Source organism: Microchirus variegatus (assembly GCF_963457635.1).
Source record: "Microchirus variegatus genome assembly, chromosome: 11".
NCBI lineage: Eukaryota > Metazoa > Chordata > Actinopteri > Pleuronectiformes > Soleidae > Microchirus > Microchirus variegatus.
In genome coordinates this window covers 4,332,480-4,352,536 of record NC_139812.1, presented here as the reverse complement: position 1 = coordinate 4,352,536, position 20,057 = coordinate 4,332,480, and the positions used below count along the sequence as shown (strand labels likewise).

The following is a 20,057-nucleotide window of genomic DNA, read 5'->3' as shown; positions in this document are numbered from 1 at the left end:
TACCTGTACAATCACACACCTACACGCGTTTTTTTCAAATATATTCAAATATTCAAATTTCTCATTTTACTTTTACTTAAGTATGGTTTTTTTTTGTTTTTGTTTTTTAAGTTACTGTACTTCACTACATTTTAAATCATATCTGGTACTGAGTAAAAAAATGTTGACCTGAATTAAAAAAAGTGGATAAATAAATTTAGGTTAAATAAGGTTCATGAGTCAGTGAGAAAGTTAATGTATTTTATGACCTTTGACTCATTTTGACTAATACATTATGTGTGTACATATTTTATTTTGTCAGCACTTTAATTTGTAAAGGTGAGATTTGTGTTTTTTTTGCTCGACACAAGACAGAACCCCAAGCAACGTTTACTTGTACATTTTAAAGAAGTTACTGTTTTACTTTAACTTGAGTACATTTTTAGAACCAGTACATTTACTTGTATTTAAGTAAAATTCGACCAAAATAGAGGCACTTTTACTTGAGTAGAATATTTCAGTTCTCTTTCCAAATCTGCGTGACGCACCCACGGGTGTGACCAATGAGATATTCTTGACCTCTGTCCACATTTTTATTTCTACACTAAATCTGAGTCATATTGTGTTGCCATGACAAATCTACTGTATTTGAGTCCAACTTTAACACAATAAAACCTGAAAGCTTATGAACGTCAGAACCAGAGAACTTGAATAATTCTCCCTCTCTCTCTCTCTCTCTCTCTCTGTTTGTTCTTCAGCAACTGGTGTTTAACTCTGTCACCAACTGTCTGGGTCCCAGGAAGTTCCTCCACAGTGGGAAACTGTTTAAAGCCAAGAGCAGCAAAGAGCTGTATGGTTTCTTATTCAATGACTTTCTACTGCTGACACAGGTGTGTGTGTGTGTGTGCACATGTGTGCGTGTATGTGTGCACTTGTGCTGGTGTGTGTCACTGACAGTATAATCTTTTATATCGCTCTCCCTCTCACAGGTAACCAAACCTCTCGGCTCGTCCGGGTCAGACAAAGTCTTCTCCTCGAAAACACACCTGCAGTATCGCATGTACAAGATGGTAAGACAGTCCTGTCCATTTTTGCATCCACATGCCACACACACACACACACACACACACACACACACACACACACACACACACACACACACACACACACACACACACACACACACACACACACACACACAGTTTTTCTCAAGCATGAACTAAAAGTCAAAGTACAAGTATGTTACCAGAAAATTACTTTGGTAGAAGTAGTTGAAGTCACATTTTATAATTTTACTTAAGTAAAAGTCTTAAAGTAAGACATTTATTGTACTTATCAAAAGTCATTTTCTGAGTATTAAGCCATGGTGGCTCATTTGTCTTTCAACTGCAAGGCTGTGGGTTCAATTCCTGGCTCTGCTAGTCTATGTGTCCTTGAGCAAGACACTTAACCCCATGTTGAAGCGTGTGAATGAGTGAAAACTATAGTTGCAAAGCAGCTCATCAAGACTAGAAAAACTTTTATTTATTTATATTATTTGGTTAATTTACATATGCGTTATATAAAATGAATACTTCAATATTTATCGACTTTTTGGTGTCATGTTTTTCTCTCCGTTATTTTGTCATATTCAAAAAAAATAAAATAAAAAGCTAAGTTATATTTTCACAAATTTTTGATTGATTTTAATTTTAAACAAACAGTAAAGCATACAGTATTACAGCTGCGATCAGAAATCATGTGACATACCTCTGGGCTGCTGCTCTTCTCTTTGTTGCCTCATGAACATAATTTGGTGAGGGGGCGTTGCATTTATCCACAGAGTGGACCGTCTTTTTGTTGAATTCTGTCTCCCGATTGGATAAATTGTTGTGGGATATTGGAAAGGTCTATAGTGGATTTATAGACACAGTATAGACACAGGGCACGGTTTGAAATGATTGAAAGGAGTCTGCAGTTTCACTGTGTGTGTCCTCTGTGTGTCTCTTTTGTCTCTTTCAGCCCATTTTCCTAAACGAAGTGTTGGTGAAGCTGCCGACTGATCCGTCAGGAGACGAACCTCTGTTCCACATCTCTCACATAGACAGAGTTTACACGCTCCGAGCCGAGAGCATCAACGAACGGTCAGACACGCACACGTACATACGTTTGACACATCCGACACCACATGAGACACTGGGATTTAAGGACAATTTTATTCCAGAAGTCGACTCAGATGACGATTGTGTTTACCTTTATATTTGTAGGAGTGATATTTTTGTTTGTGTGTGTGTTGATGCAGAACTGCGTGGGTTCAGAAAATTAAGGCTGCTTCAGAACTCTTCATCGAGACAGAGAAGAAGAAGAGGGAGAAGGCTTATCTAGGTACTCTTGTTTTTTACCATTAAATGTGTGTATCTATTTTTATCAATGTAATGCCATTAATATCAAAAGAAGAATTTCAACATGTTCATGTCAAATGATGATCAAGATATACTGGATTATTGGAAAAATATCCACATTATTATAGATTTGAAGTAGATCCTGCATCCCCTGTGTGTTCTGGGGAGAGAAATATTTTTTGTTGTTAATAACAAACAAAATCAAACTAGCATGACTTTATGTGTGTTTTTAAAGGTCCAGTGTGTAAATTTGGGTAAAAAATATATTTAATTTAAAGGGATAGTTCGGAATTTTGGACATAAGACCTATTTTCCAACTCAGTCGGTGTGATGGAGACGTCTGGAGACGTTTTCAAGAAATTTCATTCAGTTCTTCTAGTTGCCGAGTTCGCTGGTGCTATGGCTAGCGCAAGTCAATGGTATGTGCTAGCATGGCATTAGAAACACTCATACCGACTCCACAGTGCACCCGAGGCAAATCGATTGTAACGGCAGATGTTGATAGAATAATATTTGAAACAAAACTAACCTCACATCGCATGAATTTTTGAGGGACTACTTTCTCAGCACTATACTTCCGCAGCGGAATCAGTCCACCGCTGCCGAAAGTATGACGCGCTGCTGCTGCTGATGAGACATAAATCCTTCAAATTGCAAGGTTGGTTTTATTTCAAAAATTCTATCAACACAGATATGTACATCGATAGTCTGCCGTTACAATTAATTTGCCTCGGGTGCACTGTGGAGTCGGTATGAGTGTTTCTAATGCCATGCTAGCACATACCATTGACTTGCGCTAGCCATAGCACCAGCGAACTCGGCAACTAGAAGAACTGAATGAAATTTCTTGAAAACAAAATTCCGAACTATCACTTTAAAGTGTACAATCACGTGGTTGTATGAATTGTTGTTTTTCATTACTCCAGAATGAGCCTTTCATATTTATATCATGAGCTGGGTCAGCTGAATGGAGGCGGCCATTTTGGACCACCATGATTTAGCCTACAAACTAGTAAACATCTTTTTAGTTTTGAGGCTAACTGAAGGCTACATAGGTTCAACAATTAGTCTTGGAAGACAAACGAAGAGTGAGGTGATGGATATTATTCACATCATCATTCATATTTTAAGCGGATAGTTGCAAGTGGAAAAACAGTTAAAATGAATAATTGTATATTTGTATTTTATTAAATGTATTTTATCCAATAACAGTGTGTGTGTGTGTGTGTGTGTGTGTGTGTGTGTGTGTGTGTGTGTCGGTGTGTGTCGGTGTGTGTCGGTGTGTGTCAGTTCGTTCTCAGAGAGCTACAGGTATTGGCAGACTGATGGTCAACATTGTGGAGGGAATTGAGCTCAAACCCTGTCGCTCCCATGGTATGTACAGTCATACAAACTGCAACTACAAATGTTCTGCTATTTATATTTGTAAATAATTGTTTTAATTCCTGCTTGGAAAAAAATCATTGGAATAGTACATTTAGTCTAAATAGTCGCTTGTTTTCTTCTTACTTAATAACTTACAGTTTTACAATACTGAAATAGAATATACATTATTTTCACCTTAAATTGCTACTTCTGAGTACCTCAAAAATATACTACAAGTACAACTACATGCAAGACAAAAGTCAGTAGTAGGAGTATTTTTGTAGAAACAATGTTAATGTTTGTCTTGTGTTTCCAGGTAAAAGTAACCCTTACTGTGAGGTAACCATGGGTTCCCAGTGCCATATCACAAAAACATTACAGGTATGATTTTACACATTATTAAATACATAATAATTACATTATTGATTAGAGATTGAGAGACATTTGCAAGGCTTTAAAATGTTTACAGTTTATCAACATAGAGAGAATAGTATAAAAACTCAAAGGCCCTTTTCCTTACTAAGCTAAATGATGCCTTTTATTGTTAAAAGTTAAAGGTCACATAGAGTGGTCCTGTTGCACATATATGTTAGTTATGGAGGTCTACTTACATATATAAACTTGTTTTTATGGTCAAAACCTCCTAGTTGCTGTAAACTAGCCGCTAGAAATCCTCTTTTCTGACAGTGATTTTCAGCCGCGATGTTTCAGAGTGAACTTTCACCCCCAGAAGACAGAGTCTTGTGATTGGCCAGTACTATCCAGCACATCCGTTCTCAGAAGCGCAGCGTCCCCCTCTGGAACGGCGGATGCACTGCTCCTCATTATCAAAACACTGTTTTAACAGTGTTTAAAAATAGCTTCGTCACGACTCCCCGCCGCAGTCCCTTTTATGACTTTAAACCGGAGTCAGACCCAGAGTCAGAAGACACTGTCGCTCGTGAAACACCTCCACAACGGACATTATTCTTCTTCTGCGGTTCAATGTACGCAACCGGATGTGCCCGGACTAGTGCCCGGAGCAGGACGATCGGTTGTTCAGGAGAACCACTGCTTACGTAACTATTACGGGATTTTCAGTGATCTCGTTGAGCCCCGAGATTACAATAAAACACAACGTTCTCAGCAATGGCTGAACTGTTTGTTTCGAACCGTCAGGCTTTGATACACACCAAAAAAAACAGCGATAATAGGAACTTCCGGTCTATTTCCGCTTTAAAAGAAGAGTTTTTGTCAACAAAATACTTATTTATTATTTATGAAAACTATATTATGAAGAATATCTGCATTTGTCTTTTAAGCTGGCAGAGAATTGTAATTGACATTATTATGTGCGTCAGGTCTTTTCAGTTGGTTGTTGTCTCTCGCTCTTTTCTCTACAGGACACGTTGAATCCCAAGTGGAACTCCAACTGTCAGTTTTTTATAAAGGACTTGGAACAGGATGTCCTCTGCGTCACTGTGTTCGAACGAGATCAGTTCTCGCCCGACGGTCAGTAATAACACCCCCGTTCAGATTATCTGAGCTCCATGAAAGGGTTAATGTTTGTGTCTCACATTTTCATCGCACGCTTTGTGTCTTCATCCCACAGACTTCCTGGGCAGGACGGAGATTCGGTTGGCTGAAATAAAGAAGGATCAGGGCTCGAAAGGACCAATCACCAAGCGGTTGCTGCTTCACGAGGTTCCCACGGGAGAGATTGTTGTCAGGCTGGACCTCCAGCTCTTTGAAGAACCATAAACTCAGATCAGGACCGATTGAACTGGACTGGACTGAAGAGGGAGTAAGACTTGGTGAGACTGGACTGGTCTGCGTTTTCAGTGATTCAGTGGCAAAGGCTTTCAACGTTTGCAACAAAAAAAAAAGAAACTAAGATAAATCAGAAAAAAATCTGAAAGAGTCGGAAATCAAATGCAATAAAACAGGTGTCAATAGAGCTCTAGTAGCCATGCACACAACTAAGGTAGGATACTACGCTGTTCACCTCTATAGATGTATATATGAGACAACACATTAATCATTGCTGTTTTCATCATGAAAGTGAAGATGCTGGATATATGTTGTGCCAAAAACGGTCAGAGACAGGCTAACAGGAGAGCATTTTTACCAGATCCCCACAGATCACAGGAGGTGAATAACTGCTGTGAAACGTTCTCACAGCGAGCAGAAGACGAAGCGCGACAGAATTTATGGTTAACGCTCAGTAAATAATGGACTCAGTCTATGTGACATACAAGTCTGCACAGCAACTATTTACATTACACTGCCCGTTGCTAATGCTAAACTTCATGCAAATATGACAGGTACCCTTCCAGTAACAACAGTGTTGTCTTAAGCCAGTAGACTCCTGAGGTTGAATGTTGAATGCACAACTTTCAGTGACTCAGGCAGTTGAATATGTCAGGATACTGCAGGTCTGGAACAACGACCTCTCCAGCTGTTTCCAACCTCATAAAATTGGGGGCACGCCAGGGGTCATTATATGGATCGATATATTCAATCTATCGAGTTTTCGGGGTCAATCTCTGTGGATTTTGAAGAGCACAGTGAACTCTGACAGGTTGAATCCAGCACCGGCCCGTTCAGAGGCTGCCAACATGGCTGTTCATAGGGACAGAGTCACGTGACTCTCTATAGCAGCAGAGAGTTTCGGAGATAAAGGCAGGTCGCGAAAAGACGCACTCCCAATATGTGACAACTTTAATATGAAACTCATCATTCAACTGATGATACTGCCTGCTGCAGTTTTAACTCATAGTTCTTTTCATAAAACAAAAAGAAAAACAAACCAATACGCATTCAAATTTGATTCAGGATGATCATTTTGTCTCGTCAGAATTTCTGGCAACAAATTTCTTCCCAGTACTAAATCTTCATGTCTTAAAAGTTATCGATGTTTAACTGTTACACCAGTTACTGTGATGGTAGTGAGGATCCAAGAGTCTTGTTTCTGTTCCAGTCTAGTCCACCTCTGTCCTGCTTCAGTCTGGTCCGGCACAGTGTTAAATCCAGTCCAGTCCTCCATTGGAGGGAGATCAGGCGGGTCTTTTTCCTCTCCTATTGCTTCATCAGACAGTCTCATAGACACTCCAGTGACAATCCCAGCCCTCCTCGTCTCAACAAAACCCCAAACCCCTCTGTGTGTGTGCGTGTGTGTGCGTGCGTGTGCGTGCGTGTGCGTGTGTGCAAGCCTGAGAGGCCGCTTGTTCCAATGACTATACCGAGTGTCAAGATGGACAGGCTAATTTTGGTGTACTTTTGTTTCGTTTTTTACGCCAAGTCTTAAAGTCAAACTCTTCAGGCTGTCAGTGTTGAGGTACTGCATGTAAAGGGACCTTGACATTAGGAATTTATGTACAGGTTTTAATGGGAATAAGCTGCAGCTATAGAAAGACTTTACCACAGTATATGACAAGTGTCCGGTGTACATAAATGACAGACATGCCTAAATGTCCCTTTGATAATAATATTGCTGATGATAATATGGCCGAAACAGGGAACAGCTAATTTAAAGTGAGGTACTGTAAAAGGAGAATGTCTTTTTTTTTTTTTTTTTTATGTTGACTGCACACAGAGGGTTGTAGTTATAGGTGATGTTCATCACACAGTTTACCTCTGTTGTTACGCTGCTGCTGTGTGGAGCTGCCACAGTGGCCATCACTATGCAGGAAATCTTAAAATCTTAAAACGATCATGGTTCCTAGAGCTGGATTGGTCTTGGGGCCCTGGAACATGCCGAGTACAACAGAAATACATTTTATAGACTAGATATTTTTGACCATTTCCACACACTGACCATGAGAGAGCTTGGTGTTGGAATAATTGTACTGTGCATCGGCACTCCTAGCACTTTTAAAAGTTGCATACTCTAGAGCAGAGGAGGACACGACTCAACTAACATATGTCACACAGCGGCCATTTTGAATAGTCAAAAGTGGGACGTTTCAACGCGGAGAACCAGTTCAAAGAAGATTGGTGCTGTTGTGTGCAAATGTATTTCAGCAGAAGGTAACGATGAGGTGTTGAGAACTATTTTCATTGGCAGATTGATCCACATTTGGTGTTTTAGTCCGTGCGTGTGTGTGTTTTCAAGGAGCCATTCAAAGTTCATGTCTCCAAGTGCAGCAGTGTAGCCCAACACACGGAGAAATGATCATGAATGATGAATGATTTTGTATTGGGTAGATGATTGGTTTGGGTCTTTTCATGAGATCATCAAATGGAATGTAGGAAAAGTGGATTCCGATTGTGTTATGGCAGTCACAAGCACTTAGTGTCCTCTAGATACAGACTGATTTCAATTTGGATGTGCATATTTTGAAGGACTTTTCCACAGGGGGTTAGCTTTGTTGTTGAGCACTCTTGGAAATGTCCTTTAGTAAAACCATCGGGATAAAAACTCTTTTAGTGAGTTGATATGTTATAGGCCTCTGCTGTATCTGGATTGTAGTTTTCAAATTAGCAATAGCCTCCTATAGTGTGCTAACCCCATCTTTATATCAGTTAAAATGTGAAAAAAGTAACGTTTTTGAGACAAATTCATTTCAGCTTAGAAGGTGGTTATTAGCATTACTTTTTAAAAATATATATTGATAACAATAATAAGATTGAAGCGTTCTGGTGCCTTCACGTCAGGTTGTGTTAGCTTGTTCACGAGATGGTGCCAAATGAACGTCAACCATTATTTCCTCTTTATAAAAAGAAACATTTGACAATTTCAAAAGGACAACAAGGTATCACCTTTTGTTTTAAGTACTTATTCATATCATTTTCTTGACCTTCTTTGTTAAAAACACAAAATCAGGAGCGATGTTAAAAACAGCATTAATCTTCCACATGGACTTCCCCAACCTGAGTGTTCAAAATGGCCGCCAAATTAAAATCCAGTTGGTTCTCTCGGCAGACTTGTATATATGTTAGTTATTTAGTTAGTAAGCTACTTGGCCTGTTAGTAAAATTAGCTAGACATTTTAATTTAATTTAATTCCACGTTTACAGTCATATACTGAATTACCACAGAGATAACCGATAGTTACCTTAGTGACCAGCCACTGTCCAATCAGAAGTCAGCGAGGCTCAGCCAGGTGCAGAATCTTGACTGTGGAGGAAGGTGTGCATGAATGTGTGTTTCCCCAGACTGAAGCTGATGATGATGGCGGTGATGGTTGTCACCGTTATTATCATCATCCCGTCGACCCTGTACTGTCCTGTACTGTCGTCGCCTCTCCTTCTGTTTACCTTCCAGGTTGTGTATAATACTACTGCTATCTGAGAGTTAATATATGAACGCTACAGGGGGGCGAGAGAGAGCCTGCTGTTAATTATCACTGTAGAAGATGATGTACGTTGTTGTCTTTCAATGTTCAGAATAAACTTCAGTTGGACCAAGACTGCAGATGCCTGCTTTGTTGCTTTCTATGAGGAAATTACTCTTTCAAATGTCCTTAAATTAAAGGATTAAGCCTTTATGTCACATCCTAAAATATCTTTATTTTGTACCTATTAAAACACCCTTTGATGTTATTTGTTGAAACATTGTCTGGGGGGGGGGGGGGTAGCTGTCACAAAGGTCACAAATACAACACATCCAATGCTCTTGTCTTCCCTATACAAATTTATAAGGACATGAAGAGGATTATTAAATGATAAAAATCCAACAAATGCACACTTTTGAATGAACACAATATATTTAATATTTTTTGTTTTATTTTAATCAATTCATGTAAAGCACATGTGACAAACTCAAGGCCCGGGGGCCAGATGTGGCCCGCCATGATTATTAATTGGTCTTAAAAGTCTGTGTTAAAAATAGTTCTATGCTGCTCTAAGGCGTGCGTTGACCATAAACTACATTTCCCACCACTAGATCGCAGTGTATCATTGTATATGCATCATGCAATGAGTGAAATTGAGATTGAGACTGTGATCGCAGCAGAATGTGTTCACAAAAGCCACAACCAAAAACAATGCAGCAGTGAAAGCTAGCTTTATTGTGGCTGAAGAAATCACCCGTGCTTCAAAGTCTTTTTTTCCGAGGGTGTGTTTTTGAAGCAGTGCATGCTGAAGGTGTGTGCGCAGGTCAGATACAGACTCTTAAAACTGTTAGTTTGTCAAGAAACACCATCGCGGACCAGGTTACATCTACTGTATAGTATAATGCATAATAATTGCATAATTGTAACTTGAGTAAGTAATAAATACAGAAAGTTATTTAGAAATATGTTACGGAGTCGTTACCTTTATGGTATACGACCTATACGACCTTTACGACTTTATTATATACTTGTATTATTATATTTGGTTACATGTATGACAGTTATCTGGCCATTTGAGGGTAACCATTATGGTGATGTGGCCCTTTAGTGAAAATGAGTTTGACACATGTACAAGTTGTACGAGTTGGACATGTAGGTGTCGGAAACATGTCAAAAATAATCTGCTTCTGGAAATAAATTGTAACTTTTTGATAGTATGATCATAACCTTCAAAGTCATTTCAGATAAAAAATAGTTAGAAAAACATCTATCTATCTAAGGACAAGGCAGAGGCTCCCCATTTTTCCTCAGCCAATGACTCCTGCCGGGACCCTTTCATGCATTTCCCTTGGAATAAATTTGGCTATAGGTTGTTTAGTATGTAAAGTATTCTATGAACCTTGTCAGATTACAACATTGAAATGAATTTAAATGGTCTGTATTTACACAACGTAGCACATTTGGCCACTTTTGAAGCTTTTCACTCACATTCATACAGCTCATTTTTTTATTACACATCGTTCATACCCATTCAAGCACACACACAACACACAACCTTCAAGTTGAAAGACAACACGACCACTGAGCTATTGTCACCCCTAAGTGTACTATTCCTTATACTGAAGTATTTTGTAAAAGTAAAACAACATTTACCCCCACCCCTGACATACATACACTTACTTTTTAAAAAGATCTCATCTGGTGAGTATTATCCATGCATTTAAGGTTATTTAGGACTGCCTGCATTTGTTTACTCAGACTTGTTTGTGTCTTCAGCTGTAAAATCTAAATGAACAATTTATTTCTCATTAGGCAGCAGTCTGGAATAAAAACATTCAGTATATTCAACGTCCTATAAAACCCAAACTATTTAGACTAGAAATGACCATGTGCATCCAATAATGTGTGTGTGTGTGTTTTTTCTCTTCCATAGAGGGACAAACAACAAGTCCCCATAAAGTGAATGACTACATATTAAGGTGAGGACATGCTGTATGGTTATGACCAGGTTAGGGTTGAGCCAGTAGTACTTATGGTTAGGGCTTTTTTCAAATCAAACCCAGGTCACTGCAAATAGGCCCTTTGCCCGATGGGGAGCCAGCCCTACCGCTCTAATCATATATTATAATATATGAGGACTTCCTCCTATTACCTCATATTACATTAAAACAGTATTGTATACTGTAAGTACACAAAGAAAAGTAAATTTGTCATTATATGCACATTCATTTGTATCTCTTAAATATTGGAGTTTATTTTCTGTTTATTCTGCAGATTATTCTCATGTCCACAAATGCATCAACATTCTGCAGCATCAGATCGTTATACTAATGTTTTTGGTTGATGCTCTCTGTCCTAAGCCCCTCCCACTAAATCAGCATTGACGAATGCACACACTTCATACGGGATAGATAACTTCTAAAACATACTGCCCAAATTAGAGTAGAGAATGTGTGTTTTTTTTTAGTGCTCCATCGTATTGCAAGTCAGTGGTCAGGACATGTTTGTATGTTGTAGGGGAAAAAATAATCAGGTTTAAGGTTGAATAATGGAGTTAAAATTGTGTAATGAAATGTGGAGGACACATCAGCTGAATGACAAATGGTTCCTCCCCTGTCCTCTCTGAGGTCAAGTGAAGGACCAGTTTAAGCCAAGCCAGATTTTCAGCAACACCTGTCAGAGGAGACAGCCAAGCTCCAGAGACTTTATGGAGGAGGCGACCTGAGCAGCTTTCATCAGTTCACCTTCACCAGTGAGAGAGCGAGGGTGGGGGAAGAGAGTGTAGAGTGATTCCGTCCCACTCAGTGTTTCATACAGCTGTATCAGTGGCAGGCCCTGGAAGCAAATATCCCCTTTATATTTGCTTCATGGACATGTCAGACAACTCCTGGATAATGTGTTTAATTCTTTTCAAGGCTCAGTACCTCAGGACATTCTGAACTTGCTGTGAGGCAACTTTGAAAACAGTGTCGTGTACAAAGTAAAGTGAAAAGTAAACATAATATGAATGTGGCATAAACTGGTGAGTATCATTTTGATTTATAGCAGGGAATCAACTTGCTCACCACAGGAACTTGATGTTGTTGTTGGGAAATGGGTTTGTCTGTCATCATCTCACACCATCCCAGTGTTTCAAGGCCTCAGTGAACACCAGGTGGAGCTGTCACATCTCGATCTCTCTATTTGAATCAATTTGTCTTTGTCCACCTCTGTGCTATGCCTTCCTGCTCCCGCTCAGTGACACCTGCATTTGTATTCTGCATCTGTCTGTATCTCTTCATGGCCGCCGGATGAGTCGTGTGGTGACAGTGGCGGTCCTTGCCAACCCCCTCAGTCACGACTCTGTATTAAATACGTGGGTCACACACCCACAGATTGCACACATTGACAAAAAAACTGAATGCAGCACCAGACTTTTTTTCGTGTTTTTTTTTAAAAACAAAACAACAAAAAAAACTTATTTTACAACTATATTTTATTTCGGTAACGTAAAGCAACATCTGAACAAAATGGATGACTATATATGCAAACAAAAAATCGGCTATGTTTAAAATCAGAAAAGATTACGACAGAGTCATAAATTAAAGAGTTATTTTCGTCCAGCTGTGCTCAGAAGGATGCTCTTACCGTGTAGTTACGTCATCAAGTTTAGGTAGTCACGTATATTGCCTGTGCAGAATACCGGCGTGGGTGCTTGTATGTTTTTTAAAATGACCCCTCGGTTACATTGGCAACTTATAATACTGTTTTCTGGGTCTGTGTTTAGTTAAATGAATACAACAACGGCTGTAAATGGATTTCTCGTGAATGTGTGTGCGTGAGTGTGTATGTCTGTGTGTGTGTGTGTGTCGCCCCCATCATCACGCGCTCATCTCCAGCTACAACCGTCACAGTGGTCTCACACACACACACACACACGTTCACGCAAGTCTATGGTTCATACACACACACCGCTATCCTGCTGGTGACAGACACAGCTGGTTAGCTAGCTAGCTAATGCACGTCGCCTCTCATTGACCAGCCTTGCGTTCGAATGTGTTTCTTTTTTTCGTACTGTTATGTTTAGACGTGATTATCGCTGAAATTACGGACTGTCTGCATCTCTCCTCGGCTGACCGGGAGCCGCCATGGAATGCCGTGTTCTGTCCATACAGAGCCATGTAGTCCGGGGATATGTGGGCAATAAGAGCGCCTCTTTCCCATTACAGGTAAATACAACCTCACATGCACCCATTATCGGACACCTGACCGCGAGACACCCGGACACGACCCAGTCTGACACGCTCCGTTCACCATCACCCACGCAATCGGATCAACCGATTTAAATGCTGGGATTTCTAACGATAATTTCGTCGTATTAAGTTCATACCATCTTTGCTTACGCTTTCTGTGAAATTATTCAACGTATTCCTTCTGATATGTTAAGTGTTGTAGGCCAAATTATGATGGTGTTCGTAAAACGGGCTGTAAAAAGGACAAAAATAACCGTATTGTAACCTAAATGTCAGAGCAATAAATGCGAAGACAGGTGTCGTGAACAACCTCGTTCCCCCACATAGATAAATACTACATATGCTGTGTTTTTATTCTTGTTTTACATCTTAAGGGGGTTAATTACCTGAAGGATAAACACTGTAGTAAGTTACCTGTCATTGAGGTTGTGGAACATTTTCTTTATATTCCCCAATGCTCTTTAGTGCATGGTTTCAAATATTTCATGTTCTATATAAAACTAAGTGTCACATTAGTGTCTGGTTTGTACATTGGAGGTAGAACATTTGTGTGTGTGATAATGGAGCTAATCAAATGACCCCTATTTGGTGAAATGGATCACTAGGGCTGTTATGCTCAGGTCAATGCAATTCAGGGTTAAGGTTTGCCCCTGTTACCCTATCAGTGAGTATTTACACTGGCCAACAGTGTGCAAAAAAGTGAGATAATTATTATAGAGGTCAGAGAAGTGAGTCGCCACATCTCGACAGTGGTTCCATCAGGTTTCTATCATCTCACAGTGGCAAACACCTGGAATGGTCATAGTTTGTGTATGGGACTGTTCTAGATGTCAAATCCAGCCTAATCTTTGATAACCTGTGAGGATAGTCAGTCCAGCTATGTAATGCTTTAGGTATTCTAATAAACTTTAACATAATGGGAAAAAAATCACATATCTGCCCTCAGAGTTGAGCATGTTACCAGAATAGGGTTTAAATTCAATGCAAGATTTTGACACATGGACATTTTGTCGTGTGCTCATACACCACAACATCCACCAAGGATACACTGATATATCAGCTATACATTGTTGTAGGATGTTTTATTTTTCTTCCATTGTAATTTAATAAGTTATTGAATTAGAGGCTAAAAAGACCTTTCTTGATTAAAAGTAGTATTAATTGTGATTTCATGCATTTGTACAATTGAATTTATTTGAGGTTTTTATGGAAGAGTGTGATACAGTGTTAAGGGCTGAAAGACCTTAGGTCAAATATGTCATTCTTCACCACAAAACTCTGTAAATATACAATAACGTGCTTAGTATCTGATTATTATCTGTGAGTACAACTCTATAGCCGTGTTTCCTCAATGTATTTCCGAAGAAAGCTAATTAGTTGGCTAAGAAGAGTAATATGACCTCGGGTTAATGTTGGCCAGGCATGCCTGCGATGGAGATCTCTAAGAGCCACACAAAGGCAAGCCTTCCTCTTCTGAACTCCAAAACCTGTAGTGCGTAGCCTTTAAGTATAAACACATGTCTATTTCATTCAAACTATTGTCAAATAGGTTAACACAAAGCTGATTAAATCCCATCAGTGCCAAGTGACTCTGTGTGTTTTTCAGTATAATGGTGTTTGCAACTTGTATCACCGGGGCAACATTCCTGCACTGCACACAGGAAGTGGGAGTAGTTTTATGTCAAGACAGATGGACGCAAAAGCAACATTGTGCTAGTATAGCGAGACCGCTGTAAACAGGTTGGATATGACTCATAACACAAACAACACCTATGAAATAGGATATGAACTAATTTTTGCCGTGCGCCCGGCACACCACGGCGACCATAAACCTAGTTTTACTGTCATTAGCAGCCACAATCACTTTTTTTCAGTTGAACCCACTAGTGGTGGTTGCAATATTGCTCCTATTGGACCTTTCAAGTAATTTATTTTAAACATTGTTATCAGCCTGGATTTCCAGAATTGTTGCATCATTACTTCTCAAAAAAGTAAATCAGTCTTTGTGATTTAGCAAATTATTATGGTTATTGTTGGCATATCTGGCATGATCATCTGGTTGACGGAGGAACAAGAATGGTTGATCAGTGAGCCCTGTTCTGCATGCAACTCACTCTAGTGTGCACCAAGAGCGCCAGAGGACTGGTGTTCTGTTTTGTTCTTCCTGTACGAGGATGATGGTACACTAGTAATGTATTGTCTGACAGTCTGCTGGGTCATCGATGCAGAATTCTCTTTGATGGACCATCTGAGACTATTCGTACATATCTAGACCTACTGTATCTTAATAGCACTGTCAGAATGCTCCCATGGTCTCATCCATTCATCTCTAGAGGTCTATCTAGAGGACATTTTTAAAGCAGTGACAATAATCTTTGTCTGTCTGTAAGCCAAAGATACTGTGACGGTACCATTGTTGCATATGTCAGTTGTAACAAGTTTGATTGCCCAGTCTAAATATTTATCAGCAAGCTGATGTGGTCATTAAGGCTGGGCGATGTGGCTTATAAATATTATCTGAATATTTTTAGGTTATATACCGATATATTAAGCTGCACAAAGGTTGTTTCTTACTCAAGAAAAGTTTTCTTTTGTGATGTTTGCACTTCTGAAAGGAGAGTGACAACACCCTGTACATACACTCAAAACATCAACTGTTTATGATCTGTGTTACATGCTTAAAATACAGTTTCTACCTTCCATTGCTGATAATACCTTGTTTATGGTTTTGGCTTTTCAGTGTTTAGAAACAATGAAATAGCCTATAAATGTGGTAAATGTTTGCTATAACACAAATAATTAGGCTTACAATTAAATATGTGTTAAAGGTGAAGTAAGTAATTTATAGTGACATCTAGAGGAGAGGCTGAGATTTACAACAACAAGCTGCTCCTCTGCTCACCCCCTCCCTTACCTGAGCCCTGCGTTATCCTCAGCAGGTCAAATGTCGTCCTCGTCAGCAGATGAGGTTCTAGTATTTATTCAGATGTATAAGTGTGTCTTTTGTATATCATATTAGCACTGGTCTAAAACATGTAAGATAGCGAAATTATTATTTTTTTTTTTTTTTATACTGTGTTAGCTACTAATGGCTAATAGCGAGCTAGCGAGCTAGGTGCATGTTCACACAAACTGTCACCGCAATAACTGGTAATGATAGTTATTTCACGTAGCCATTTTGAGATGGGGTTAGCAGGGAACGTATTTACATTTGCAGAGCCAAGATACGTCCGGTGCCGCTGAGGGCGAACGATAATACAACACACACACTAACCTGTGTTTAGTGACTGCCATCGTGCAAAAAGTAACATTTAGTTAAGCAGAAAACAAGCGAGGTCGGCATCAGTGCGTAACCCTCTGTCCCTCATCAGCGCTCTCCACTTCGGGAGTGCAGCACCGATGTTCACTCGTGATTTCTGCCATCTTTTGTCGCGGTCACGTTTTCCAGCGTCGCTTTTCCTTTTCTGCGGTCAGGTACTGGTGTTCCTTTATCCGCTGTAAAATACGTGTGGTCCATTCTAAACGCGTAAAAAGATCCGCTCTCAGCCTCGTCTCAGCGCTCTCTCCAGCTGACCAGCACGTTTCCACTTTGTTTATACCTCAGACTTCCTGCTCTGTCAGTGTAGGTGGTACTTCCGGTACAAGTAAAGCGACGCTCGATTTGTTCTCTCGCGTTTGTCTATACAGGCTCCCGTAGAAACATGGCGTCGTGGCAATGCAGTAGCGGCCCGCGACCATGTTATTTTACATGACTCTTTGAAACACTACGAAAATGAAACAAAGAATATTATACAGCGACTAGACAATGCAGGAGCACATAATATGTATACAAAAGTGGATTTTGGGTCATATAAACCCATAAATACTACTCAGTGTCCCTTTAAGTGACATTTTTAAATATAATTGTTTCCATTTCAATTATTTTTAACCAATATTACTACATATAATATATGTAGTATATTATATGTAGTTCATGTATATATGTACTATTGCATTGAAATGTTAAATACACCAAATATTATTTGGTGTATTTAAAATCTAAGACAAAAGACACAAAAAAGTGGTATCAGGACATCCCTAATACTTATACCTTATACAACAAAAGTAGCAGCTATACGTGGGTTTATCACACTTTTTTTTAGCAGTTGAGTCCTTCTATATTGCTACTAGAGGAGGTTCACCTTTAGTTTTCTCCTGCTGTCGTGTTTGAATTAAACATAACAGAAAAAACTTAAGTCCCTTTTTCAAACTGATAGAGATGTAGACCATTTCAGGCAGACTCTGTAATCTTTTCCAGTATAGAGTTCTAGCATTTACTCGACTCTACAGTTTTTCTGCTTTTCCATTCCACTTGTTACCTGGTACTTTTTTAGTACGTGCTCTGACAAGGTTCCAAGAGAGCTGAGTGATATTAAAATGTGATGTAGACAGACTGAAGATAAAACAAGCAGAAGTAGAGGAATCATATCCTAGTTTCATGTAAAAACAGTGAATTGTTGAAAATCTGCGTCTATTGTAGAGTCATTTGACGTGGGAGTGAATACCAATTTTTATTTAGTCCTACTACAGACATACAAAAAGACATGTTGGTGGGTGTTTGTGGGTCGCTTTGATGTGTTGGCGAGTGTATGTTGTACATCAGCTCACTGGAAAGTGACCAAAGCAGGCATTGATTTGTATACTGTGTTAATGGTTAATGTCACAGCTAATTGTTTAACCGAGTGATCAGATCAGGACAGCCGGGAGTGTGATGAATGATGAACTTTACCTGTTCTGTTGTTTCTGTGTAATGAATACAGAGTATGAACCCCACCACCCCTGAAGAAAAAAGGGAGGGGGGACGCTGGGATGCGGGGACGCAGGCATCAGTCGATTAACCTGGATTGTTAAGCACTTGCAGCTTTTGAGTGACTCTCAACATGCGTCTTGTTCTTCAGTCTAATAATAGAAACAAATGACTTTTGGTGTTGAGTCATCACCTGTGTAAACAGAGTGTACTGAAGCTCTCTCTTTTAAGGTATAGTTTAAGTAGATTGCAGAGCTTTACAAGCTGAATAAGGGACTAAAAAGAGCAGGTGTATTGAAGACAAAGCATCGATTGGATATTATGTGAAAGGACACAGAGGTTATTGGCTTCTCTGTTGTCATTTCCCTTTATGGTCCCTAATGATGACAGTAGGATGATTGCTTTGGGGCTGTAATTGCCTAATAACGACGCTGTTGGTTGTTATAGTATAATATTTTTTCCATGAGCAGCAGTGTGGAGCCATGTATTGACAGTGAGGCTATATACATGTCCCATCATCCTGAAAGACACAGTCACTTGTTGTAAGAAGTGCATAGTCTATTTTTAGCCCGCAGCAGCCTCGATGTAGTTTGTGGTTATATCCTAATGGCTGCCAGGTTTTGATGCATTTCGCTCAGGGTTCAGCCATTAATGTTTTGATATTACGCATCGATTAAAGCCTGTTTATGGTAAAGGCTAATGTTAATATAATGATGGTTACCAATTCAGCACAATCAAGCTTTCTTGCACAAACCACTGAAGCTGCTTAATGCCCAAGATAACTCATAAATAAGTTCACAGACCGTATTCATTTATAAATGATGTGAGTATATAAGTGTATGCATTTTAGTAAGGTAAAGTTTGTAATAGATTATGGAAACTTCTGTTTTTAATAATAATAATAGTAATAATAATAATAATAATTATTATTATTATTATTATTATTATTATTGTACTTCGTCTGATGCAGTTTAGCAGTGTTTTAACTATGTATTAACACAGAATACACAAATAAGAGTTTTAAAACTTATTTATCTCCAGTTATTTTAATCAGAATTTGTTTTACTTTTTAATTAATGGACATCTTTATGATGCCTACATTATGGAGCAAAGGAGCCATGTTTTAAGATGTATCTGAAACTAATGATAAATGTTGCTTTCTGGACACCAAAGTACTCATTACATATAAAACATCAGATCCAGTCACAGAGAATACACATATGCCTGCTTATCTCAGTATTTTTCTGTTGAGTATTGCAGTTTGTGAATGAGCTGCACTGAGGCTTGTACATGAAAAAAAACTATATTTAACAGTCTTGTCAGGCTGTTAAATATAGATTTATTTAACAGAAAGCCCAGGGGTCAGTGAAGAAGGGCTCTCTCAGTTGTCAGAGTAATAACCATGATTCATTTGGTGTTAACGGAAGATAAGGGATAAAATGATGATCAGTGTTATCGTCAGTGCGTGTGCAGGGTTTCCCTCTCTGTGCTGTCAGGACGGAGAATCTCATTCCTGTCAGGAGCCAGTGGGATGAAGAAGCAGGGCTGTGATTGGCTGCTACCGGGTTCCTCCTAGTGACATCACCTCAGATGGAGATAGGCTGCCTTATAGCCAGACTGCATAGACTCAGCTTTCAAATCGAGATTAAACTGAATTTTAAGTAACAGTGCTGCCTTCAGGTGCCATGCAATGTTTTATAGATTTTTTTTATTGACTAGTTACAGATTCCTCTGAGTTTTCTGTGGGTACTCCTCACAGGGTCCAAAGACATACAGGTTAGGTTTAGGTTAATTGACTACTTGGTGTGGATGTGTGTGAATGTTTTTTTTGTCTCTGTGTGTTGGACCTGTGATGTTGTCTGCCTCTGTCCCACGGGATTGGCTCTACCTTCCCCTTGACTTTCTAAGATGGATGGATGGATGGAACAGCCAGTGTGGAAAAAGTTCTGTTATGGTCTTCCATGATCCCCCACTGCCTCCGTCATTTGGACAGTTACGTTTGGTTTGTCCAGCACCAGTATGCTCAAAACAAAGCATTAGCTGTTTGCTATGTGGAATG

General features: G+C 39.3%; 2 protein-coding genes across 2 annotated transcripts in view; both read left to right on the top strand.

The window, feature by feature from the left end:
• The window catches only part of itsn1 (intersectin 1 (SH3 domain protein)), a gene marked incomplete at its 3' end in the record, with an annotated part of 49,480 nt that extends 44,015 nt beyond the window's left edge, over positions 1-5,465 (top strand). The window contains exons 40-47 of the mRNA XM_083897612.1: positions 738-869; positions 969-1,049; positions 1,981-2,102; positions 2,261-2,343; positions 3,651-3,734; positions 4,042-4,106; positions 5,108-5,216; positions 5,317-5,465. Of these exons, the coding sequence (XP_083753738.1) occupies positions 738-869; positions 969-1,049; positions 1,981-2,102; positions 2,261-2,343; positions 3,651-3,734; positions 4,042-4,106; positions 5,108-5,216; positions 5,317-5,465 (825 nt within the window). The remainder of the gene's footprint in view (positions 1-737; positions 870-968; positions 1,050-1,980; positions 2,103-2,260; positions 2,344-3,650; positions 3,735-4,041; positions 4,107-5,107; positions 5,217-5,316) is intronic.
• A 7,642-nt stretch (positions 5,466-13,107) lies between these two features.
• The window catches only part of LOC310934250 (pyridoxal kinase-like), a gene marked incomplete at both ends in the record, with an annotated part of 18,204 nt that continues 11,254 nt past the window's right edge, over positions 13,108-20,057 (top strand). The window contains one exon of the mRNA XM_083897943.1: positions 13,108-13,188. Coding sequence (XP_083754069.1) covers positions 13,108-13,188 — 81 coding nt within the window. The remainder of the gene's footprint in view (positions 13,189-20,057) is intronic.